At 42.9% G+C, this 25,086-nt stretch overlaps 3 protein-coding genes across 9 annotated transcripts in view; 2 read left to right on the forward strand and 1 right to left on the reverse strand.

Annotated features, from left to right (window-relative positions):
• dnah2 (dynein, axonemal, heavy chain 2) overlaps positions 1 to 685 on the forward strand; it is a 58,720-nt gene extending 58,035 nt beyond the window's left edge. Inside the window, exons 87-88 of one of the 2 annotated variants that reach the window (XM_030418280.1) lie at positions 11 to 161; positions 330 to 685. In XM_030418280.1, the coding sequence (XP_030274140.1) occupies positions 11 to 161; positions 330 to 481 (303 nt within the window). In that variant the 3' untranslated portion in view covers positions 482 to 685. The remainder of the gene's footprint in view (positions 1 to 10; positions 162 to 329) is intronic. The other variant, XM_030418279.1, reaches the window with a different exon arrangement.
• A 678-nt stretch (positions 686 to 1,363) lies between these two features.
• Positions 1,364 to 3,194, forward strand: LOC115581670 (dynein heavy chain 2, axonemal-like). The gene is made up of 6 exons (XM_030416957.1): positions 1,364 to 1,477; positions 1,725 to 1,847; positions 1,996 to 2,067; positions 2,250 to 2,383; positions 2,652 to 2,796; positions 2,988 to 3,194. Exons 1-6 carry the CDS (start codon positions 1,364 to 1,366, stop codon positions 3,192 to 3,194), a joined length of 795 nt encoding a protein of 264 aa, XP_030272817.1.
• A 289-nt stretch (positions 3,195 to 3,483) lies between these two features.
• Positions 3,484 to 24,945, reverse strand: add2 (adducin 2 (beta)). 6 transcript variants are annotated; one of them, XM_030415668.1, is made up of 16 exons: positions 20,091 to 20,235; positions 19,739 to 19,912; positions 18,673 to 18,868; positions 18,091 to 18,232; positions 15,731 to 15,882; positions 15,441 to 15,521; positions 14,655 to 14,804; positions 14,306 to 14,449; positions 13,954 to 14,052; positions 13,349 to 13,525; positions 11,205 to 11,450; positions 8,784 to 8,900; positions 8,612 to 8,698; positions 8,390 to 8,516; positions 6,599 to 6,688; positions 3,484 to 5,408 (listed from the first exon to the last, which is right to left on the reverse strand). In XM_030415668.1, exons 3-16 carry the CDS (start codon positions 18,817 to 18,819, stop codon positions 5,152 to 5,154), a joined length of 2,016 nt encoding a protein of 671 aa, XP_030271528.1. In that variant the 5' UTR covers positions 18,820 to 18,868; positions 19,739 to 19,912; positions 20,091 to 20,235; the 3' UTR covers positions 3,484 to 5,151. The 6 variants fall into 6 exon arrangements, with proteins under 6 accessions (XP_030271528.1, XP_030271526.1, XP_030271529.1 ...); XM_030415666.1 differs by lacking the exons at positions 19,739 to 19,912; positions 20,091 to 20,235 and adding an exon at positions 24,535 to 24,945; XM_030415669.1 differs by lacking the exon at positions 19,739 to 19,912 and having other exon boundaries at positions 20,097 to 20,236.
• Positions 24,946 to 25,086: the final 141 nt, after the last annotated feature.

Below are 25,086 nucleotides of genomic sequence, written 5' to 3' on the forward strand. Positions count from 1 at the left end.
CCCCCTCCAGGATGGAGTATACATCCGAGGTCTGTATCTTGAGGGAGCTGGTTGGGACAAGAAGAACTCCTGTCTGGTGGAAGCTGAACCCATGCAGATGGTCTGTCCCATGCCCACCATCCACTTCAAACCTGTGGAAAAGCGCAAGAAGTCGGCCAAGGGTGAGTTGTTCCAGACCTTCTGCCATGGATAGCATTACTCCAATCATCTTTCTGTCTTCTGTGTTTGACTGTATCTTTTATTATCTTTGGTTTGCTGTGTATTTCTTTCTGTTTGTCGTTTGTGAAGTCATACCCTGTGGTTTGGATGTCTCAATTCTGTCTCTGTAGGTATGTACCTGTGTCCTTGCTACTTGTTCCCGAAGCGTTCAGGCGGGGCAGGACGATCCTCTTTTGTGGTCTGTGTGGAGCTGAAATCCGGAGCAGTGACCCCGGACCACTGGGTCAAGAGAGGGACTGCTCTTGTCATGAGCCTGAACTAATAAATAGCTCAACCTCTTTGTTTTTTTTCAGATCTGAAAACACACACACACACAGTTCAAAAGCATGCACATTGTACACCACTGACTCTACTCAAATCCACACTCCATATAATTAGATTGAAATTCAGTAAAAACAATCATTTGATGATTTTTTTGTTTAATATGTTTGAATCTAGTTTAATAAAGCGTTTTTTATAAGGTAAATACGGTGTTGTCTCCCATTTTTGTTGAAAAGCTGGTTTTGGCTGTGCTTTTTCACCAGGGCTGTGTTAGTCATGGATGTTTTGCTCTGATTTCTGTTTTTCCGAGGGTGCACCATGTGGAAGCCTTCTTTTGTGATTTGATTGCTGTTTGTTGTGTACCATTCAGAAGGTCGGTGTTGCTGTTTTGATGCACTTTTGGATTTCTTTGGTAGGTGGCAGTGTGCCAGTTTCCATCTGTTTATTTTTCTTGTAGTGTGGTGAGAACAGTTGTCTCGAGGGCACACTGGAGGCTTGATCCAATGCTGAGGGTGCCTGCACATGTTGCTGTAGAGAAGGTAGATAGACTTCTTTGGAGCTGCATGAGGAAGAAGGAATCAAAGAAGCGGGGAAATGCAAAACAGAGAGTCAGGAATGCTTTTTCTTTAAAAATGTTGTTTAGCTGGAAAATATTTGCACGCCAAAGTGAACCTAATGGCACGCCGGCTTTTGCCCTGCTTTGGGCAACCCAGCCTAGGACATATGAATTAATTTATTCCATTAATGTGCAAAGACATGTTTCGATGAAAAATTTAAGAGATCAAATTATAATGGATTATTTTTCTCTAGTATTAGTTTCACATCTTGTATTGGTAATATTGATCACTCTTTCATATTTACATGATTACTCTTGCACAGCTCCATGCTGATTGTGCGCTCCCTGCGTCAAGACCGTGTCTCTGTGTGCATCACCTCCTTAGTTGTCAACAACCTCGGCCCTCACTTTGTGGAGCCGTCTGTTCTGGACATAAAGGCTGTGAGTGTCAGCTGGTATCCCTTTAATCCCTACTGCTTTAGGCTGTCCTCAGTTTTAGTTTTGAAGGTTCACATGTGGATGAAACATTTTGTTTCTAAATTATCAGATGTTTAACTGTTTCTGATGCAGTTTGTATGTGTGTGTGCTACAGGCTGTATTTCTGACCATGATTTCAAGTAGACTTCTCGATTAAATAAAAGATATTTATGATGTTTTTCTCTTTCTGTCCTCCTGTTCACATGTGCAGGGTCTCAAAGTAATAGACTTTCAGATGCCAGACTACCTGCAGGCACGGGAGAGCGCCATCCAGTTTGGGAGTCCAGTTTTGCTGCAAAATATCCTGGAGGAATTGGAGCCTTCTCTCAACCCAGTTCTTAAGAAGTCCCTGACACACAAAGGTCACACACACACACACACACACACACACACACACACACACACACACACACACACACACACACACACACACACAGGAGGTGGAGTACAATCCAGAGTTTCGTTTGTACATCCCCACCAAGTTGTCTAACCCCCACTACACACCAGAGATTTCTACAAAGACCAACATAGTAAACTTCACAATCAAGGAGCAGGTTTTTGTGCGTCTGACTGTATATCTGTGAATGATTGTGTCTTCTACATGTTTTGCCTCTCGTTCCCTGTGATCTTCGTAACTCCGCCGAAGTGTGTGTATCTTGATTTGTGTGCTCATACAGTTTGAGAGTATGAGCTGCTGCTTTTAATTGTCTGTTTGTCCGTGACTGTGTGTGTGCAGGGTCTGGAAGCCCAGCTACTGGGAATTGTTGTGTGTAAGGAGCGTCCAGAGCTAGAAGCACAGATGGACTCTCTGGTGATCAGCATTGCCTCTGGCAAGAAAAGCCTGCAGGAGCTGGAGGATGAGATTCTCAGGTTGTTGAGCAGACTATTTCATAAACTGTCACCTTTCACATTTGTCATATTATTATCACATATTATTAGTAGTCAAATGAAAGTTCCTTGCTGCTGCTTTGCTGTTTTGAACCTCATTTTCTGATGTATGTGATCCCTTATGCGTTTGTATTTTCAAATGTTTTTCTTGGTCTATCATGCTTAGTAAGCTGTGAAGCAGTGTTTTGGTGGATTTATATTTAAAGAGGGTTTTTTTAATGCGTTTGGGCATGTGTATCTGCTCCACCAGGCTGCTGAGTGACACGACTGGCTCACTGCTGGATGATGTGCAGCTGGTGGACACCCTCCAGACAAGCAAAGTGACAGCCACTGAGGTCTCAGAGCAGCTAAAGAGCAGTGAACAGACCAAGATCAAGCTCGACTCTGCTATAGAGGTCAGGTTTATAGAGGAAGTGATCAATGGAATACTATTGTAATTTGGACCATCAGTAGTAAAAGACTGTTCAGAATACTTGTCACTGTACAGAATGCATCTAATGCTGTGGTGTTATATTTAAAGAAATTTCAAGGTCTTTGAAATGCTGTATCTACTGTCCTATACATAATTGTGCTATTCTTTCTACAGGATAATCACTGCCAAAACAGTAGAGACAGCACAGACATCAACAGCCTGACCTGTTGGCCAACACTAACCTGTCGAGAAACCTCCGGACGCCAGACAGCTGCAGACTTCCTGTTGCTCCCTGCTGCTACCTCAGGCTTTTTTTTCTCATTTATACAGTCCACTGTGCAGCGCGATCCCATGACCCAGGGCTACGCAACATATGTGTGATAGGTGAGACATTTTATTTCCTCTTCTGTGCAGATGTATATCTAAAATCATTGGCCAGCAGGTGTCACTGTTCTCAAATAATCTCTACTTAGACTGCAGTTTTAATAGAAATGTATTAAACTACTTACCATTTTTCCCGGCTTTTTTGGTTTTTACCAACTCAAGCTTTGTGTGTTGACTGTTACATTTGAGAAAATAACACAAAATATGAGTAGTTCAATACATAAAACTGTTTTCTATGCCCAACTTCTACTGGTGAAGAGAACAATATAGACATGTAGGATACAGAGACAGTTTAAGCACACACATTTTAATAAAACACACAATTTGGGGGCATTTCATTTTTGACGGATGACATTTTCACTGACAATACATCAGTTCATTCTTTCCTATTTGAAGCTATATGCGGCTGCGTTAAAATCACCAAGTTTCTATAAGGTTTTCTCCCGTCTCCTTTCTCCTTCTTGCACCGACGGTCGACTCTCACCAAATCATTGTTTGAATAACCAGTGAAATTAATTCTGTCTCAAGTACAGCGATCAGTGATGGCAAATTCCTGTTTCTCTAAGTGGTGCGCTTGAACGTGAACCACTATGTACAAGCGAATAGTACAAAAGTCGCAGCCTGATGATGTTTTGTTAAAATAATGAATTTATAGTCTTGCTTTAGGTGGTGCCAAAGCAACTTTTTTATTTACATCTAACCAACATGAAGCATTGTGTGTACTTCCAATGTGGGCCCAGACAGACAAATGACTTTTTGAGCAGCTGAGCAATCAATGGTACCATATCAACTGAAGACACTAAAGAGCAGGACCAAAAGTCCCATAAATATCCCTAAACACAGAAAGATCACAGACTGAGCAGTATAATCCCAAAGTTTACTTCTACTTCCTGTCCCTCAGTCCTGATATCTTCTGAAACCATAACCCCAGAAAATAAATAAAAACATGAGCAAACATCACACATCAGCAACTGGTTTAAAAAAAAAAATCACAACTGTTAAGAGGTATTTTGCACACATACATTTGAAAGAAATCGAGAAAAGTGGAATGTTTAGTACCTTCAGTAACTTCTATTACTGGGTTTCAAACTGCATCAGCAAGCAACGACTTATTTATGCTTTGTCCTGTTTTGTGTAACAATGGCATTTGTAGCAGCCGCCCCCTTGCTGCCTTTTTACTCGTTCATCCCCGCTGTAATAATGTCAGAGGCTGAGTTTTACACAAAACCAGCATTCAGAAGAGCACAATCAGTAGCTATCAGTATATTTCTACACATACTGCACCTGTGCTCACATAGTATACCTGCAACATCTATCTGATAACTAGAACCAAATAATGACTAGAAGATGCCTACGATGATGAACAAATGCAACGTACTAGAATGTCAATATACATATGGTAAGTGCCTATACATGGAGAAGGGGTGCATAATCTCGAGGGAACTAAAATTTCCACTGTGTCCTCTTGCACAGACGTGGATTTTAAAAATGGTATGAAACGGTTGCAAGTGCGCAGGATCAAACTTGTGACCCCGGTGTTAGAAAGGAACATGTCCGACTGTCTATACGGTGTCGCTAAGTAATGGTTTGATAGCACAGTAGGTGAAAATAAGACATGAGTAATACAGAGGTGTGTGTGTGTGTGTGTGTGTGTGTGTGTGGGAGAAGAAGTAGTGCCTCAAAATGTTGTACCCGACCTGGGTCAAATAGTATGTGAAAAGAATTATCAGTGTTTTTATTTATTTTTTAAGCTGCTTGCAATGAATCGCCCCACAGATCAAATCAGTGAGTATCAGTGTTACAGTAAAATATCTGAGTGTCAGTTTAGCACATGACATCTTAACTGACAGGGTTTGAATGGATCTGATGTGGTTAACTCATCTGCTACTCCGTCATACACTAAGAAATGTTTCACAGTAGTATTTCACCGAGGTCTGGTGTGTGTGTGAGCGCCTCAGGTCTCCACCTTCTCCTTCTGCTTCTTGCTCTTTTTCAGGAACGACGGCGGCTTGAACTTCTTCTTCTTCTTGGATGGGGACTTGCAGGGCGAACCCTCAGGGGTGCCACCTTGCGGTTTGGCGGGCGGAGCGGCGGGCGTCGAGGAGGTGTCGTTGGTCGAGAGGGCCTTCATCCCTTTCTCCAGCTCCTCGGTCGTCTGCTTCTCCTCCTCGCCTCCGTTCTGTATGGCTGGAGAGTCGGTCTTTGCCTCCTCTGCTCCCCGGGGTTGTCAAAAACACAAACACAGAACATTAAGCGACCAGCGGAGGGAGGCCCAAGTGGGGTGGAGCTGCGAAGCTAAATGCTAGACATGGCGCTGCAGATGAACATGCTCGCTTTAATGAGATGTGGGTTGTCATACTGTTTCTCTGTACTTACTAGTGAGACAAGACCAAAGCACCAGAAGTGTGCCCTATGAATCAGTGTGGAGTGACACAGAAAAGGACAGACACACAGACAGACAGACACAGAGGGAGAGAGTACAGCAGATAAAGTAGGTACACTGACAGATGGATTTCCAGACAAAGGGATGAAATGTGGCAAATCAAACAGTAACAGCCAAGACAACAGACTTGCACCAGATGTCGACTTACGCAGGTCTAACTGACAACAGAAGCGATGTCTATTCAGTTTACTCTGAGCCTTTCCCAGGCTAGTGCTGGATCACCGGCAGCTACATGTGCCAAAGTCAAGTCAGAATGTTTCCATGAGAAAGATCGATTGCACACGCCAACCAAACCTGACGCCAACATTACTCCTCCAGGTATCTCGCATGTCAACGTCACACTGTTTGTGGGTAGCATAAATAATTGTGACCCCCAAACATTCCTCACTGATGGCTTGACGGCATCATTGTCTTTTAGCTGTGTAGAATCGGTTTGTGTTTCAACTGCACATCTTTTCATTTAAGTCGATGTTAGGAAAGCAAATTTAGATTTAAAAGTCCTGATAACGTATGAGTGAATTTTGCTTGATTTTTGTTGCCGTGCATCAACATGTCCTGAGCCTGTATGGACCTGCATCTCTCAATGTAGTCATTGTTATTATGACCAGGATGGCTCTTTTCTAAACTCTAAGTTTTGCGGATATTATATTTGTATTAACAAAAAACAAAGAAGGAAAAACATGTCAATGGAGCATACGTCTGATCTACAAGGCAAATCCTTCAACGTTCTTCTGTTTGAATATGTAGAAAATGTGCTTTTTGTTGGCCTTGTTTCTTAATCTGTGTTTTAACTAAACAGAGTGAGTATCAACTACATATGAGGAGGGGTAACATGGATGTCAGTGAGCATTTGAAGCATGAGAGGGCAGAAGCACGAGTCCATGTTAGACCAGAAGCAAGCTGCGGGTACGATACTTAGCATGCTAGGCAAGCAGGGCAGAGCTCTGCCGAGCCTCACCTGAGAGAGGAGGCTGGCTGGGCGTAGGGCCCTTTGTGGGGGAGGTTGCAGGGGGAGACTCCTTGTCACTTGCCACCTCCTCCCCCTCCCCTACTTACACAAACACACACACAGAGACACACAGTGAGGGCCAATGAGGGTTCAGATGTGCAGGAGGTAAGATTTGTGAGGGAAAAGAGAAGTGAACAGTTTACATGACACTCACACGTGACGTCAAGTTACCATCAGGGGGCTGTGTGCAGTATTTTAACCTCCAAAATGAGTATATGTGCATATTCAAACATGAGTTACGGGCAGTCTCTATAAGCATCTGATAGAGACTGCTGATATCCGCAATGGTGGATGGAAGACAGCAGAAAGTCAGTGAGAGATTTCACAGGTTCTTACCATGGTGGATGGTTAAATACGTTTAATTTGAACTGATGACATATATTGGCAGTTAAAATGCTGCACACAGTGTGAAAGAAAGTGTTAAATGCATTAGCAGTGAAAGTGAGGGTTAGCATGTAAAGCTGCCTTTACTACAGCATATCACCAAACAGACACCACTACGGTGCCAGTAAAAGACAGGAAGTGGTTATCAGATGAAACAAAAATATCAATGAATACAATAACTGATACTTTTAAATAACTAAAAATTTGTGGTTGACAAAGATGCAGTGTGTAAGAATTTGAGCAATTTTAACACAAAACTAGATCATATTTTACTTTACAACGAACTACTGACTTTCTTGACTTGAATTATCATATGTATAGATCATGGCACAAGCAGGGTCACAAAAGTATTTGTCTTGCTCCATTCAGCACCATACAAAGTTTTTCTGAAATAAGGGGCGTGACGTCAGCTCTCTGCATCACCAGATTTACTGCCAACAGATGCTAACTGTAGCAGCTCTTAGCTAGTTAGCGCAGTTTTCTGTGCAGCTCGGGGACCAAGGGAGTGTTGGTGTTTACACTGCTAGCACAGAAAGTTCGGTTCAGGATGGGCCAGGGCTAGCTCGTTAGCACGCTAATTCTGCAACCCAAAAATATTAAGATGTCAGAACAATCGTTACAATCTGTTGATAAGTTAAGTTAATTTTTTTATGTTTTCCACAAAAATTCTTACGCATAACATCATTGACCTCTGAAAAGCTTCCAATTTGTCTCAGTTCTGTTAATCTTAACTGTTTGTTTCAAATTCTTTGGTTTTTAAGACATATGTACTCCCTGCTGAAAAAACCAGCATAGACCAGCGCCAAAACAAGCACCAAAACACAACATATGCTGGTCTTGCTGGTGACAGGTCACAAGACTATTCTTCTCCTCAGATCAGTAGTTCGTGACAGGTCACCAGTAAGACCAGCATATATTGTGTTTTGGTGCTTGTTTTGGCGCGTAACTTCAGTGGTGAATACAGACTACAGCAATGAGAGGACTGTATGACTGTCAAAGCTAACTGGCTAACTAGCAAGCTGACAGGTTGACCTCCGGCCTCTCCAATTAGCTACCTAGCTGAAGCTCATGTTCACCAGGTCATATCTTCATCTCTGCTGGACGGGATTCCAACGTCAGCAACACCTTTTCCGAATGACCTGTTCAACTGTCATGTATCGGTATAATGCACGCAAACATACTTCCAGCCATATAAAGCATGTGGGAATAAGTTTAACAGCTATATCCCGCTGCTTTAAGAATAGATTTAGTGGCAAACCAACCTCTACTGTATGTTATAGTATTGTAACTGGTTGGTTAAGAAGCTACAGTTCACATGTTCAGTGAGACAGCTGAATCGAGCTGAAGGAATCATACCGTCGGTCCCTCCGTCCTGTTTCCTCTGCACCTCCTTGCGATACTCCTCCAGCTCCTGGTCTGTCAGCTGGTTGAAGGGGTTGGGAGGCTCTGGCTCTGGTGGCTCTTTGGGTGGGCTGACTGGAGACTAATAGATGAGCAGAGACACAAAATAACTGCTTTTGAATCTGCAGCTCAAGAATAGAAACAGATGTCTTTGCGAGATGTGAGACCGCAGTTTACCGGAGGACTGTCGACTGTTATGACGCTGGCGAGGACTTGAGACTGCGGTCCTGCTGTCTTCATGTCCTGACGATTCTGCTGTCGGATCTGAGGAGAAGAATAGTCTTGTGTCAAAGGCAAAGATCGGGTCTTATGGGAGACAGAAGAGGCCAAGAGCAAGGAGAGACGTTACCTTGTTTCGTGTCTCGATCACCTCTTGAGGGTTGGTGAAAAGAGGCACAAACTGGTTTGGGTTCTCTATCTTGATGGCTGTGCTGCCGGCCTGTGTCAGCTCCTCAGCCTTCAACCACTAAGGGAAAGACATCAAAACAATGTCTCATAATACACTTTTACTGTAAGAAATGATTAGAACTTTAAGACTCTTTTTTAAATGTAAAGGATCCTGGTGTTTTTCTCCCTTTAAAGGTGCACTACGTAGTTTTGGGGAAGACATTTTAATCAGATTTTTATTGACTGATTTTTTTTTTGTCTTTACGTCTAATCAGTCTAAATTAACAAACTTTCATATATATTAGTATATATTAACAGTGTGGGCCATAAGTTCCTGTTTTTAATCAAGCTGCTCTGACTATGTGGATGTTTGTCCACCAGAGGGCGGACTGTGCTCTGCAGTGGCCATCACAGAGCAGTGGGCTTTCACCTGCAATGCAGAGAAGAGGAGAGAGAGGAAGGTGGGAGGGACAGAGGAGGAGAGAAAACAGACGGGGAAGAGCAAAGCTCCTCCCACTGATGGAGGACAACCAGGCTGATCTTTGTTTTTGTATCCCATGGACTCACCACTGCAGCTCTGCTCCATCGTACTCCGTCATATGTGAACATAAAAACAAACGCTCCACAATGTCTATCAACCGCTATGAGGATCAGAAAACATCATCTATATTTATAACCAATTTCTTTTCAAATCATTAAGGATGTTAAGTTAACTACTCTGCTTCTCTTTGTTACATTAGTCAGTCTTAGGGTGCAGCTTCAAATCTTTTCCTTTTTTTCATATCTACAAATCACCGCTGACAGTCCACCCATCCCTCAGTGGTGAGTCAATCCTTAGGTCACGCTGGCCACAGTGTAGCGTAGTCAGCGTCGCACAGTGTTGTGGAGTAATGCAACCCATGCTAAGCCTTCTTCCCTCTGGCTGCAGATACACACAACCAACGTGTAGAGAGATACACTTGGGGGGATTCATGCCCTCAGCTACAGGGGTTTTAAATCCTGAGCCTATGATATAAAGCCTGAGCACACGGTGGTAGATTTATATAGTTTGTAATGTTTGGTTTTTTTCTTGTCTTTTCTGCATACAGACTGAACACAAATGTACACTATAGAGGATAGTAAAGCAGTAATCTGAATCTATAAGTATTTATCTCTTAAGTCTACACTTAATGATACATTGAGACTAGTTAGTTTGATCTTAAAGCTGTGTCAATGTTCTGCTGCACCTAAAGGGAGAGTTTGACATCTAGGCTGGAGGGACAAACATTTCACATATCACATCAGTGATACTGAGTGGTAAAACCATCAGCTACAACACAGAGTCATAAAATGGACCTGATGAGGATGCTATCACAGACACATAAAGATGATTATAAATGAGTGGACCTTATATTAAGATCTGGAAACAGTGGTGGAGGCCGAGCTCCATTCATTCCTATAAAAGCTGCTCAGTGGCGCATGAAGCCAAAATCGCTCAACTTCCCAGATATAAAAATTACCCCGACTTGCGCCGGCTAACTTAAATGGGGATAAAATAATTTAAACTTGCTACTCTTGCAATTTTCCAAATGTTATTGGACCAAATGGCTCAAAGTATGACAGTCAAATGAGTCGTTTCATGGGGGTAGTGACACTCAAACAAATGTATCAACCGTTTCACAGCCACTTTTTCCCCGATGTTAGCTTCAGGGTAAGAGTCTTTTAGGGCTCGAGTGCATCACAGGACGATGTAATTACACAGTTTGGTGCTCTTACTGGAGACTTGGTTCCCCTCTACCTATTGGGCTGCCGGATACAGAGACACATATGTCAAACAGAGACTGAAAAAGACCCTTTTGATTTATATCACAATTAAATCAGGAGATTAACAGGATTCATTGTCAATTAGGAGCACAGAGGGAGAGGGTTAAAATTAGGAACGCTATTAATAAGAACAAACAGGACACCCACGAAAATCTGAAGTGTTGGCAGGTATGTATTCGTTTGGGTACTTTTACAGAGATTTGTTTGACGGTAGACCAAAGAAAACAAAAAGGACAATACAATACAGTCTTCAAGTGCTCCTCTGCATCCTACAAATGATCCCACCTGTTAAAACAAAGCACCATGCCAGCTGGAGGACTTCACACCTACTAAAGACCAGGCGTAGTGATCAAGTTGGAACTTTCTCCTACATTGGAACTATTTCAGTCGTTGCAACCCTTAAAATATTGGTTTTGCATGAACCCTATGTTAGAAATTAAATCAAATCTAGGCTACATTTAAACTTAAGCATAGCTTGTGCAGCTCAGTGCTGGCCTGCAACTTTATTTTACACATCTCTTAAACACCATCGATAGATCTGTACAGATCTAAATCAATAGAAATCATTGCAGAGCCTCACAGTGGTGCGGTGTCCCGGGCTGGCTTGCTCCTGGCTGACTTTTTGGTAGGTGTTGGGGGTGTTGAGCCAACGGGTCCTCTCCTGCTGCTGGCGCTGGGCGAATGGGTGCTGCCTCAGAGCCGGGTGGATGCCGTCGTCGTCAAACTGGTGGAAAGTTGTGGCGGTTGCGGGCACCTCCACCTCCCTCCGCGTCCGTGACCGCTCCAGCAGCACAGGGAAGCGGTAGGCATAGCCTGTACGGTAGCCCTGAAACACAGCAGAGGACAGAAGCTTTAGCGCCCAGCCATGATGAAGCAGCAGTTCATCATTTCAGCAAGTCTCACCATGTTTAGTTTTCAGTTCTATATCAGCTTTAATGCAGAAGTTTCTGTGGTTTGTTATGGCTGTATATGACGTTTAGTTACAGCTGATGCAAACAGAACATTTCCTGCTGCTGTTTTACATTAAAAGCTTCCCATCTGCAGACCACAGGGAGGCTTTTATGCTGCTGTTGTGGAGCAGCTACAGGAAATTGAGTATTTGTCACATGCTGCATTCACAGGATGTAGGAGAGATGGGAATATTTATGACTACCAATTTATCACATCATCAGATAACTCAAGACGGTTGCAGAATGCAAAGTTAAAGATCCTGTGAACGGAGGATATAGCAGTATATCTTTACGCTGATTCCATTACACAAATTACCTTGAAGGAGTTCAGCTGATGTGATTGATTAATATTAATACATCTAAATAATACATTTTAGAAAAATAGTTATGAATTGGATGTTGACGTGAATAGCATTTAGTCAATAGTAACTATGGTAACCTCCATATAAAACGAATAGGACATTAATATCTAACTGTGATTCTGTGCTGTTTGTTAGCGGATCAGTTCATTGTATGGGAGGAGAGAGAAGCAGCAGCCACAGCGAGCCGGTTCAGATGAAGAGCTGCAGCTGACAGACCTCCTGCAGTGTGTGTGAATCAGCAAACCTCCCACACACACCAAGGTTAGGAAAACCTTTTAGCAGGCCGCCCTTTGAATTTTGCAAATCTTAATAGGGATAATCTTGCAAATTAGTATCCCACTGACACAAAGATGAGAGTGTTGCAAGAGAACTATTAAAAACAGAATATTTTAAATTAGTGCAGCAAATGTCCTGAATTTCATCCTTCCAAAAACATTCGATCGAACATTTCCTACAACGGGACTCACAAGCATCCTATATCAGATATGCTGTGCTCCATGTCCTTAATGCCACTCATCAGGGTTATTTTTAGCTTTGAGAGCTCCCTCGTGAGTCACAGAAGACATAATACGACTGTGTACATAGACTGCACAGAGTCCTGTACAGTCTATGTACACGGTCGTATAATGTCTTCAGTGATTTTCATGTGTAACATCGGTGGAGATAAAAGATTATTTAATCCTCGATTATCACTGTACATGTTTTTGGGTTCTTACACACTCTTTAGTGTGAAATTCAAGGACTGCAAATTTAATGTTATGGTTTGAAACAGGGATCAAGGTTGATTTATTAATGTCTGACTATTTGAATCGTTATTTTTTGTTTTGGATTTTCCGATATGATCAATTAATTTAAAAATGCAATATGTTGTCTCTCTGTCACTCAAAATCCCGCCCACAGCACTATCTGATTGGTTATGCGTCACAAGTCCCAACCTATCAAGACTGAACAATCTGACCGAGCAAATGATCAAATAAATGTGTAGAGTGGAACTATTAAGCAGCAGAAAAAGGAAAAAACTCAAGTCTCTTTGCTTCCTCAAATTGTGCTTAAGTACAATACCTAAGTGAATTAATGTAATTAGTTACATTCCATCACTGATAAATCTACATTTTGACACCAATATTTCCATGTTTGTTGCAAATATTTCAGTTATCTGAAGAAAAAAAACATATTGGTTGAAACACTGACAATGTTTCTAAGGAGAACTAGCTGCTACAGAAGCTCACAGACAACAATTTAAAGAGGCACTCTGTAATTCATACTCAGACTATTGACATTAACAATATCGATGAGGTACTACTACAAAGGCTGAGCTGTTCCAAGCGGAAAATAAGGTCCCCAGAACATTGTCTGAAACTAGTAAGGTGGCAGGGTCTGCCACATGTAAACCATGTGTAAATGCAGTCTACCAAGTTATCCAGAGTTCTCATGAGGGCTTCAAACTCATGCTCCCCGATGCGGCTCTTGTGCAGGGGTCCAAAGGTGGAGCCAGCCCAGCCCACGGTGCCGGTTGGGTTGGGCTTATGGATGGTGCGGTCCAGCAGAATCAGGTTCTTTTCACCACCGGCAGAGCACAAAGCTGTAACCTTACAACAACAAAAAAAGAAAGAACAGACTATTCAGAAGAAGCTGCGCTTAATTTTTCTCTTTTCCAACTTCTACTTCATGAGCACACATTTAAATCTTGTGAGAGGGGAAAAAAAACATAATTCATTATTGACCTCACAGTGACATATCTGCTTGCCTACAGAACACCATTGGTCCCATTAGATTGCCGCAGTGTGTGTTTGGCACGCGACGCTCCTGTACTGTAGTGTATCATACTGCAGTGCAGTCGGAGCTGCTGGCTGAATCACAGTGAACGGGTGTCAAGAGAAGGGCAACTGCCCAGGTGTACAATTATGTACACATGCCAGCTCACTCTAACACACACCCACACACACACGCACGCACACATATGCAGTGGCAGTAGTCTCCAGAACGTCAGCCATGAGTCAGTGTGTGTGTGTAGTACCTGGATCTGGCAGGCAGCCTGGATGTGGTATATGGCATAGAAGGCCTCCTCCACAGACTCCCCCAGAGCCACAATGCCGTGATTCCTCAGCACCAGAACCTGCACATCATGAAATCAACACTTACACAGGAACAAAGCTACATATATTGTTTCTATTTCATTTCAGCCGCACGTCATTGAGAAATGTCGACGTAGAATGAGAAGACACACTGAGAACTCCCCAAGCGTCGTCTTCAAGCAGCAGCACCAGCTTCGATAATTAAGCCGTTGTAAGATCACGTCACCTCATGTCTTTCCTTCATTCGTTCATAAAGCCGAAGATGAAATGTCTTTACTCTTGAGGTGTGCTCACCTTACAGGTCGGGCCCAGGCTCTTCTGCAGCTCCACCCTGTCCTCCTCTTCCTCCATGACTCCATTGTAGTCGTAATAAGCCACATCACCAACCAGCAGGGCCTCGTGGGAGAGAGGCAGGAGGCCACACTTCATAGCTGAAACCTGGAGACAGTCTGATGTCAGTCGTGGCAGAAAAGGTCACGAAATAACATCCAACCTAATTAATCATCATAATCTTAAATGTGTATCTGGATGTATTCTGTGTGGATGTGATCAGCAGTAGTGTAATGCATCTCCTCTAAACGGGACAGGACAGAGCTGTGATTTCATGCCAACCTCTCTTTTGGCACGAGCCCATCTGACTCACCGCAGCCGTGGCCGGTGTGTGGAGGTGAAGCAGACAGCGGACATCTGGCCGGGCGGAGTAGATGGCCGAGTGCAGGCTGAACTTCTCTTTGTCCACGCCCAGGTTGGTGCTGCCCTTCTCCACCACCTCACCCAGGATATTCACCTTCACCTGGTAACCACGCAGCTCAAAATAATTAGATTTGGCAGTGCTCGCTTCTGAATGAGATAGTCACAGTTTGATGAAGCTGTATCCTCCGGGTGTGTGACGTTCAGGAAGCAAAGTCATCACCAGTGTTACAAAATGCACCAGCAGGGATATCATAATGGAATGAATGACTGAATGATTCTTGGAAATTGTGCAACTTGCTTCAGATTAAATCTCTTTGGGGGGCAGAGTGGGTTCCAAGGCTGCTAGATTAACAGCCAATGTTTTTTACATATATGATAATGTAATATTATGAACATTTAAAGGGGCAGTTCACCCCAAAATAAAAAATATGCAATTTTGCTCTACCCAATCTTTTCGGTATGGGTTTATGAAAGATCAGCTTGTGATGCCTGAAGCACTGAAAAAAAAATGTCATCCATGACTCTTTTCAGAAATCATGACCTGGTTAATTACGCTAATCCACAGACCTTGTTGTGAGCGGTGTCATGCAGGAACTAAACTTTTACACCAAACTACACCCACTAACTGTGTGACTGGTGGGTAACTCACTCCAGAACAATCTTGATGGAAAAATGGCACCACAGGTAAGAGGGATAGTGTGTATTTTTGATCAGGACTGGGATGAGTCTTACTCACCAGATTGGATCCAGTCACCTCACTGTAGGCCAGGCCGTCTGGAAGCACCAAGAAGTGTTCCTGTTCTTTACTGACACGCAGCTGTCAGGGAGGGAAACAGAAACACACACACACACACGCACACACTGTGTGAAGACACATCAATAATGTAAAGTAAATCTACATCTGGTTCAATTGAGATACAATACTTCCACAGAGAACTACAGCCCAGTGATGTTTATGATGGCTCTGACCACCAAACAAACAAAACTGAAGTCGGACGTGTAATGTAAGAAGATCTTGAAACTAACAGTGAGACAGGTGCGGCTGATCTGGGCCCAGCCGAAGAGATCAAACAGGCGGTGGACACTGGCCAGCTTGCAGCGCATCAACCTTTCCCCCTTCACCATGCTGCCAGGCTCCCAGCCATGCAGGTCATTGATGGGTGTCACCATCATCATGTCTGTCAGGCAAAAGAGAGAAAAGCAGATAGAAGCAGATAGAGAAAGAGATGAGAGTCTGCAGCCAACAGAGGTAAGCTTGATCGATTTTTTTTACAGGTAAACAGTTCAACATAAGGACAATGTCATTGGTTGTGTGGATATGGATTAAGTCTGGTTTATGTCTTTTTCTTCTGATGTTTTTTCTTGTTTTTTACTGCTAAACTGACAACTTCCCTTCTTTCCCTCCTCTCGGCCCGCTTCATCTTCGCTCTCTGCTGCTCACTCTCCCTCACTCGCTCAACCACACACTGGCTGCAGCACACACCATTTATTTTCCCCCCGTTTCATCAATACTGTTGCATGTAACTCAGTAATACCTTGCTCATTCATATTTTAGGCGCCACAATTGATATCCTGCAATAAGAAAGCCTGACAAGTCAGCACGGAAGTACAGAGTTGTTGCATTTCAACCCTTATCACAGCAGACATTTTGACCAATCAAAGCAGGAATGGAGCCTCCGTTGAGGTTATTGGTCACACCTGTGCTTTACCTGCTTCAACAAGTCAAAATGTCTGCTGTGAAAAGGGTCCATTGAGATGATACACTGTCTCGTCTCATTGGCTTAAACTGGTGATTCTGAGACCAGCACATTGTGATCAGATCGTATCATTGGGAATCTTTCAGTTCAAGTTGGACTCGGTTCAGACTCCTTTGGACTCGGTCAGGTTTGGTAAAGGCAGCCGAGGCCACACTCTAGTGGTAATAGTCTTAATCAGCTTGAGTGAACTCACTCAGCAAGTTCTAATGTAACGGATGTTCATTTATATGTGATGTATAATTCTTGCACTGCAGGTTTAACCTTTACTACTATGATGAGCACATTGACTTTGGTGACCTCATATCATCTCCTGCACGGCTCTGCCAAACTTAATTTTCACTCTCCTCCCAGCAGGCAGCATTTAGTGATTAACCTCTTAGGTGTGATTCAGCATGGACGGCACCAGCTACGTAATGGAACACAACCACTAATTAGTGTTGTTTAGTTGCACCTGTGCCAGACAAGCGTCAGACATCATCAGGTCATCCATCAAATCAAGTAGCTAGTAGGGTTGACACTGATTGTGACTTAGCTCTACTTTTGTGTGTGATCAACATCTGGTCTAATAATGACGAGAACAACAAGACCCAGATGAATGAGAGAACACCTGGTTTAAAAAAGATGTTTGATGGAGCTCAAGCTGGGCGATCCACCTGAGCTAACAGATGAACCATCGGACCACTGATTCATGATTTAGAGTAACAGGGTGGAACAGCTCTGTTGTCATCCTGCCCACTTCATTGTTGAAGTTTTTGAATGCTCTGGTATTTCTTTGTAAAAACTAACAGGTGACTTCCTGTGCCTACTCAGCAGATTTGTTCATAGCACACAGCATGTGGATGTGAGGCTAGTGTCCTAATAGCCAGGCCTAACTCTCCAGCCAAAGATCTGCTAATGGGGAAAGAAACGCTCTGGCTTGTTTGTATTTCTTTAAACCAATCACAATCATCTTGGGTGGCATAATGCCCAGGATGGTGAGCCTGCAAAACAGTGTCTGGGGGAACATAGTTTGATTGAACATTTGTACATCAGCATAACAAGCTCTGACATTAAAATGGCAAAATCCCACGCAAAACAAAAGGTGACAACTGCTTGTTTGTTTGTCTATGTTCGTACCGTGAGCGATCAGGTTAGTGTTTTTTAATGCTGGTTCTCAGGGGCCTCCTGCCCGGAATCTTTTCCTGACTCAACACACCTGATGCAAATAAAAGGCCTGTTATCAGGCGCCAGCAGAGCTCGATAACGAGCCAATCATGTGAATCAGGTGCGCTGCAGCAGGGTAACATGTCAAACATGCAGGGCAGGGGCCACCAGGACCAGGATTGAAAGACATGGTGTTCGGGTAAGTTGTTAAACTGTAACTCTTGTTGTTTGTAAGCTCTGAGTTTCTGTTGGTTTCTTCCTGTAGAGACGTGCAGTCAGTCGATGGCAGGCTTTATACCAACAGTGTACGTCAGATTAATTGTCAACGTGGGTGTATTCACATGCACACATCTGGTGCGTATGATGCTAGTTAGCTTACAGCTAATATCTACACAGTTGATGTGTTGAATCTTTGGGGTGAGTTAACTAAAAAACAGTTAACCATGTTATGCTCAGTGAGGTTTATTCTAAGTGTTCTGTACTTACTGGAGGGGGAGACAGGCAGGGCGGCTGGAGAGCCATGTGAGGCCATGTAATCAGCCAGCTGCCTCAGGGCCCATAGGTTGGACGAGCTGCCACCCTTCTTCATCTGTTCCTGGATCAGCACATCCAGCTCCTCCCTGAATGACTACACACAGACACAGATATTAATATGTTATCACACATGCATGTATACACAGATCATTTCATCTTAAGATTAAGACTAAATAAGACTCTGTTAAAGCTCCTGTGTGTGGGATTGTCTCATTCTGTTTCATCAAAACATGATTGGAGCTTTGACATAGAGAACAAACCCTTCAGGGCAGAGGGTAAGTAAACACATTCCATTAATGAGTCAGCCTCTTTCCATCAGTCCCTTCACTTCATGCTCACCCTCTCCACTTCACACACAACTTCATCAGCATCACACAGCCTCACTGGTTCCCTCCCATAAGCAGGAACACACACAGTCATGCACTCAGGTGTCATCTGAGAACAGATTTATCTAATGTGGGTTGATAACCACATCGAGAGGAGAGGAAACGGAGAAAGAGAAAATAAATCATAGAAATCAAACAGGCAGCTCACCGGACTCTGAAGGAGGCTGGAGATGCGTTTCTTCTGCTGGGGCCCAGAGCCAGGGGTGGAGTGCTGAGGAGACTGGAGGCTCTCAGGGACTCCATCACTGGGGCTGCGCTGCACTGGGGTGCCTTTCGGGGTGGGGGACTGGCTCATCTTTTATTTTTTGCGGAGGGTGACTTACAACCAGGGGTTGGTTGGAGAACTGTAAATAGAGAGTGTGGATATTATAAATGCTGCTTTCAACCAAACAAGAGTCAGCATTCTGAGATGAGTCACTAAAGATACCTAAGCGAAATTCAAAATGGAAACACACAACTTTTCCCCCCAACGTTTCCAAGTGGTATTATTATCACTGGCGCCGTTGCAAAGAAGACTGGATTGCTTTTACATTTTCCACAAGTCGCGGCTGGAGTCTATGCATTCATTTAGTCAATAATTGAGATTTAAAGGAGATAGAAATGGTGTCAGGATACCGCTTCTAGCCTAGCACCATTTATATCTGCGAGCCTGACTGGATCTGACCTACATTTTCCTGTGAAATTTCGTGACCATTGGCAGATGTATTACAAAGTCAAAGAGAGGTTTTGCGAAACCAATCCAAGCACTGAAAGTGTCAATATTCAGCAGGTATTACATCGTGTTATCAACATTTACTTCATAGTGATGATTTAAAGCAGAAGCTAAAGTCTATTGACAGTATAATTTACACATGTTAGAGATTAGAAACAGACTTTTATGCTAAAATGAGAAGATCCATACCACTCTCAGGTCTGTCATTAATTTATGAGGTGCAGCTAGCTTAACACAAAGACTGGTGCCAAGATGAAACAGATACGAGTAAATGGTAAAAATGAGAAGTTGCTTTTTAATGCACCAGGATATTTCTTGACACATTTCTAGGACACTTTTTTTCTGTTTCAATTCATCATTTCCTGTTCATTTGCAATACGAAATTACCTGTGCAACAGGGATGAGGCAGACATGATTTAAAGATTTAAGAAAGGATGATTACAGGTTAATTAAAGTCACAAAAAGTAGATTTTCAAGAAATCAGCAATTCTAATTAAACTACCATATGCTCCTGAAGCAGCTGCAATAATCATGTGAAGAGGAAAAGTCTCTTCTAGCAGAGCTTATCCTTGGAAACATAAGTAAATTTGCAAATGAGCAGAATGGTTTTTAATCTTCCCGAGCTTTAGAGAGTCCATATCAGCCCTGCTTAAGGATCCTGCGGTGCACATCAGCCCTGAGGAAGTTAAAAACCAAAATTAAGTATCAAACAAACGCCAGTATCCCTTTAGTATCTTGCATTGAAATAAAAAGTCTTCTGTAGTCAAGCACAATAGTAAACACTACACTGGACTGCACATTCAGCCTTGATTTCTCTCTATTTTCAAACGGCTGCATTAAGATGAAAAACCTACCCTCACATTAAGGATGCTGTATTCCTCGGGGCAGCGGCCGGGGGAAGTGCACAGCTATAGAAAATGCAGCATTAGCAGTAAGAGCTCACATGCAGGCGGCCGCGTCAGAACCACTCACAGGAAGTTTGCTGCTGATACAGCCCGGTAATTGGAGAAAGAGTCAAGAGTTACCGTAAGGATCTTCAGTAAAAAACAGCTGGCCACTCCCTGAAAGAAACACGCACGCACACACATAGTGCTGCAGGGAGTAGATAAGGCCACAAACACACCACACCCTCTCTGCTGTGCTACGTCTCACAAACCGACTCAATTGCTTTCTTAATTGTGCATCCCTGATCACATGCAGCGTCAGTCTCTAACATCCAGGGCTAGCTTTTAAGACGCTCTCTCCGATAGCACAAAAGGAAGTTAAATCAGATCTACGTGCATTACTGAAATCTCATTGCACTGCACAGGAGAAACTCTGACAGATGACTAAACCTTTAATGGAGTTTCTGGATAAAATGCTCACTTTATCCTGCCAACGTCAGGCCACTGAAATGTTACATCAGCTCGCGGAAAAAACATCAGTCATTTACTTACCAATCTCCATAAACATACAAGCATTATGTTCCCAGATCATAACAACTATCTTTTGATAATTAAACAAAACTACTCCTAACGTCTAAGCAATCACAAGCTCATATATTTATATCTGTGTTATAATCCAAATGTATTTTAAACAGGTTGCTTATTTTATGATGATAAGCAGCAGTCCGTCTATAAAAGCCATCATGTGAGGCAGCAGCTTTCCCTTCCTCTCTCACAATAGAGCTCGGTTCACAGTGTATCTGACTCTCTCTCTGGGGGTAGAGGGGGCCCAGCTGCTGACAGGCAGCAGACAGAAAGCCTCTCTCTCCAGGGAGGCTCCTAATGACTGAGGGGAGACGTAGAGATCTGGCTGCCGGCCCACACCAGCCCAGCCTGCTCAGCCTGCTCCTCCTCCTTCTTATCCTCAGTCGCACTGTGATGGCTGACCATGATGCATCATCACCTCACTTTTGTTTCACAAAATCTCAGGAGGCAGGGGAGCTGATTTAGTGCCACTCTCTCTGTGTTTTACGAAGCTCCCTACAGAATTTAAGTATTTGTTACACATTATTTGCTGGGCTCTGCTACGAGACACTCTTCTGCCTAATCCCTACTTTTGAAAGAGCTGAACTAAACCATCAGATTTGGTGCAAATGATTTCAACACACACATGCCTGTATTGACTGCTGTAAATCTACCTACTTGCAGTGGTTTTAGGAGGTCTGTGTCTGAGCTCTGACATCCAGCAGCAGAGAGTCAGATAGGGATAATATTACCTAAGTAGCTCTGGATTGATTTCCTCTGGCTTTGCTTTCATTACGTTTATGTCATAATGGATCCAAACCAGCTGCTTGTTTTTAACAAAGCAATACCTTTTACCACCAGTTTCTAAAAATAAGATAAAGCTCAGTAACTGTGATCATTTTAAGACAATTTAGAAATTATTTGACATTAGAACATCTTTTTTATAATAAACACAGGGATGGAACAATAAAAGATTTGAGTGCGGATTGGATAAAAAACTATAATTTTAATCAGGTGAATTTTCATAGTCGGGACAATCGTGATATCCTCACATGAATGACTTGAAAGAAGCTGTCTAGCTCACTGACATATAATCATTTATTGGTTTCCTGTTTTATTTTGAAATGCTTAAGCCATTCACCATGGCTCGCACATTGTATCCCCCACAAAAACAAGTTCAATCGGATGCATGTAAATACTTTGAGTGCTTTTAAAGGCGCCTTCAAATAAAATGCATTATTATTATTATTAAAGCCCTCATCAAACCATGATCACCACTGGACTGCACGCAGCTACTACATTTTTATTGAACATAACTCATGCCGCACACACCTTTCTTTCTAATAGTCCTGCCTCACACAGGCCAATGGTAAGCCTACACTAAACTAAGTAATTATTGCATATTTATATAATAATATTTATTAAGTTCAAGATGAGATTTTCCAAATACAATCTGCAAATGAATGGACTCTTTAACTCAAAACATCCAGCAGGCTGAGTGCTTTGCAGAAATGCTGCATACACAAGATGAGAAAGCATTAACACATAAACGATGTAGAGGTAGAAGAACACATTGTGTTGACTCGTTCCAGTTCCTGCAGCCTTTAATGGGACATTTGGAACACTGAATGAAATGTAAATAAACAATATCAACATATCCTGAAGACTCTTGATAAGGAGCTAATGAAAAGCAGCTGAGTCCATTACAGTAAGGGGAGTTTTTAAACTAATTTCTTTTCCAGACTGGATTGTTTCTCCTCTAATGTAAAAGTAATGTAAAAAAAAAATTAACTAGGCATGTGACGATTTGAAGATTTGATGTCACAATTATCCTGTACAAAATAACTGTGATTCACGATATCCATCAAAATATCCTTAAAACTTTAAAATAAAAACAAAAAAGGCACTTAATGATACAGGAATCACTTTAACCTTGTTGTTTTTATTGCATCACAGTTAGGACATACATGTTTTCAAATTAAAACAAATCATGATCCATGAGATCTTTTTACACAAATAAAGGATTAATAAATGGTGGTAAACTCATCTCCTTGTTGTTCTCAAGACACATCCGATTTAACTTGTGTTTGTGGGGGACAGAGTATCCAAGCCATCCCTTCAGGCACGGTGACAGGCTGAGGCAGCTCAATATAAATCAGGAAGCCAATACAGGATTGTACATAAATTAACTAAGTGTCTTTTTCAACTCACCAGGTGAGGATATTCACTTGGATATTATCTTGATTCACGATTATTGTGATCTGTGATAAAATCTGTTATCGTTGCATCCTTATATAAGCTTAATTAACAGATCTTCTACAGTGCTTCATATCCTTAATCATTACAGTTTGTTTAATTGCCCCTCAGAATCTCACGTTGATTTTTAATTACTATAACTTGAAATTAAGGTTTTGTTGTGGGGCTGCACGTGAATCATATTGCGATTATTTTTGAGAGATGTCACAACTGTGAAATGATTTCATAGGTGTCATTTACACTGGGGACAGGTCCCTATCACTTTTTACAGGCATCATTTTTTAAAATGTCTTAATATCCTATAAACTGTCTATGAAATGTAAACATAACATTATGCACATTTCTCCCCACTGTAAATATCTACATTGACCTCATATAGTCCTCCAATCGTTGCCTTTTTATAAGACTCTCTCAGCTGAGTCCTTATGTCCTCACCACTTTTCAACACAAATCAACGAATCATAACTGACAACTGATAGGAATGATTATTTTTGCATCAGTTATCATTTTCTGATTGAGAAACCTATGAAACTCATGATGGGGTCTGTAGCAAAGAGACCTGTTTTCTTACACCTGGAGAACCAGATTTGTACATCTCCTCAGCTCTACAGTACCTCACTATGATGCTGCTTTGTATTTTTACTTTTATCATAAAACGTAAGCCTCTTGTGATTTGGATTCAATTCTGGTCAAATGTTGCAATATATAACCTCAGTATATACATTTAAATCATCATCAAAGGCTAGATTTGTGTAGGATGATCTTTCCAGTAATACAATAACACCTAACATCTTCCACTAACACTCTGACTTTCACATGAACTTCTACATTGCTGTGGCTCAGATGAACCTACACATAGGCTCAGTGTGTCTGCCATTGTGCCGTGGGGGATACAAATCTACATACTCTGCTCTCAGAGGACAGAGAGGACAGGCCCATCGACCAGATAGTCACGAGAGCGCAGGGCACCATGTTGTATATCTATGGCACCACATTTCTAGGCACATTGGGGTTTTTTTTGTCTCCCGCATCCTCCGTTCATTCACCCGCTCGCTGCTCGCCCTCTGCATGGCTGCCTAGCAACACACGCGCCGCAGCCTCAGCACCAGCAGAGCGGAGGATCCGTTAATGGCCACCTGCAAAATGCAGAGGCCAGCAGCCACACACGCAGCACTGCGCGACTCTCCTCGATCCGGAACAGACCGGTTGAACAACACAAAACCACCACTGGCCCGTTAATGAGCGAGATGAAGGAGGCTCAGCCATCACACACTCGCAGCCTCAGTGTGACTGCTCGGATGGGAGCTTGCACCCATCACGAGCCTTTATGTGTGCACACACGCAATGAGGAAATAAAATCAACACGGGGGAAATGCTGTGCGGATTATCAGTGTTTATCCGGGATGATAAAAAAACAACATGGTAAACATCAGGCAGTGAGGACAGAGCCGTGTCACACCGAGACATCATCAGTGAAATGCGCACACACCAATTGTGCACGCGTCAGGGAGGACCTGTGCTACGCCCAGCCATTTCACCATGAAAGCCCTGTTCACCTCATCTGAACACAGACACGATCAGGCGGTCCACTCACCTCAGTGCATCCTCAGGACCGCGTCCTCTGAGTGGGTGCGGCACACCCACAGCCCGCCGCCGTCCTCAGGGTGAGCAGATGTGTTTAATCACAGCGAATCTGTCCTCTTTTGTCAGACTGTGTCAGGGCCTCAGCTCGCACCAAATCAATAGACCCTGATGTTGTTCATCGCTCAGTGCGCCTGGACCAGCCCACTGCCACGCCTGTCCCCCGTCTGACACCCAGAGGCTCCCACTCATGCAGCTCCGCGAGGCATCAATCTGAGCTGTGCTCCTGGGTGTTGTTTGTAAAGCTTATTGCAGCCCAGGAGGATCTCTACTGCTGCCTCCTCAAACGTTTAGTTTGCGAGGCCGTGTTCAAACCGGACCGAATATGTGACATCAGACAGGCGCCACCTGCTGTTCAAATGGAGGAGAGTCCGCAAACTGTAAAATGTGACACATTATTACTACTCGACTGCCTTTTTTTTTTTTTTTTTTTACAGCTGTGCTTACTGGGTTAGTGCTTGTTATACGTTGCAAATAAAGAATTGACATTCAAAATATACAGGAA

Source organism: Sparus aurata, chromosome 5 (genome assembly GCF_900880675.1).
Source record: "Sparus aurata chromosome 5, fSpaAur1.1, whole genome shotgun sequence".
NCBI classification, from domain to species: domain Eukaryota; kingdom Metazoa; phylum Chordata; class Actinopteri; order Spariformes; family Sparidae; genus Sparus; species Sparus aurata.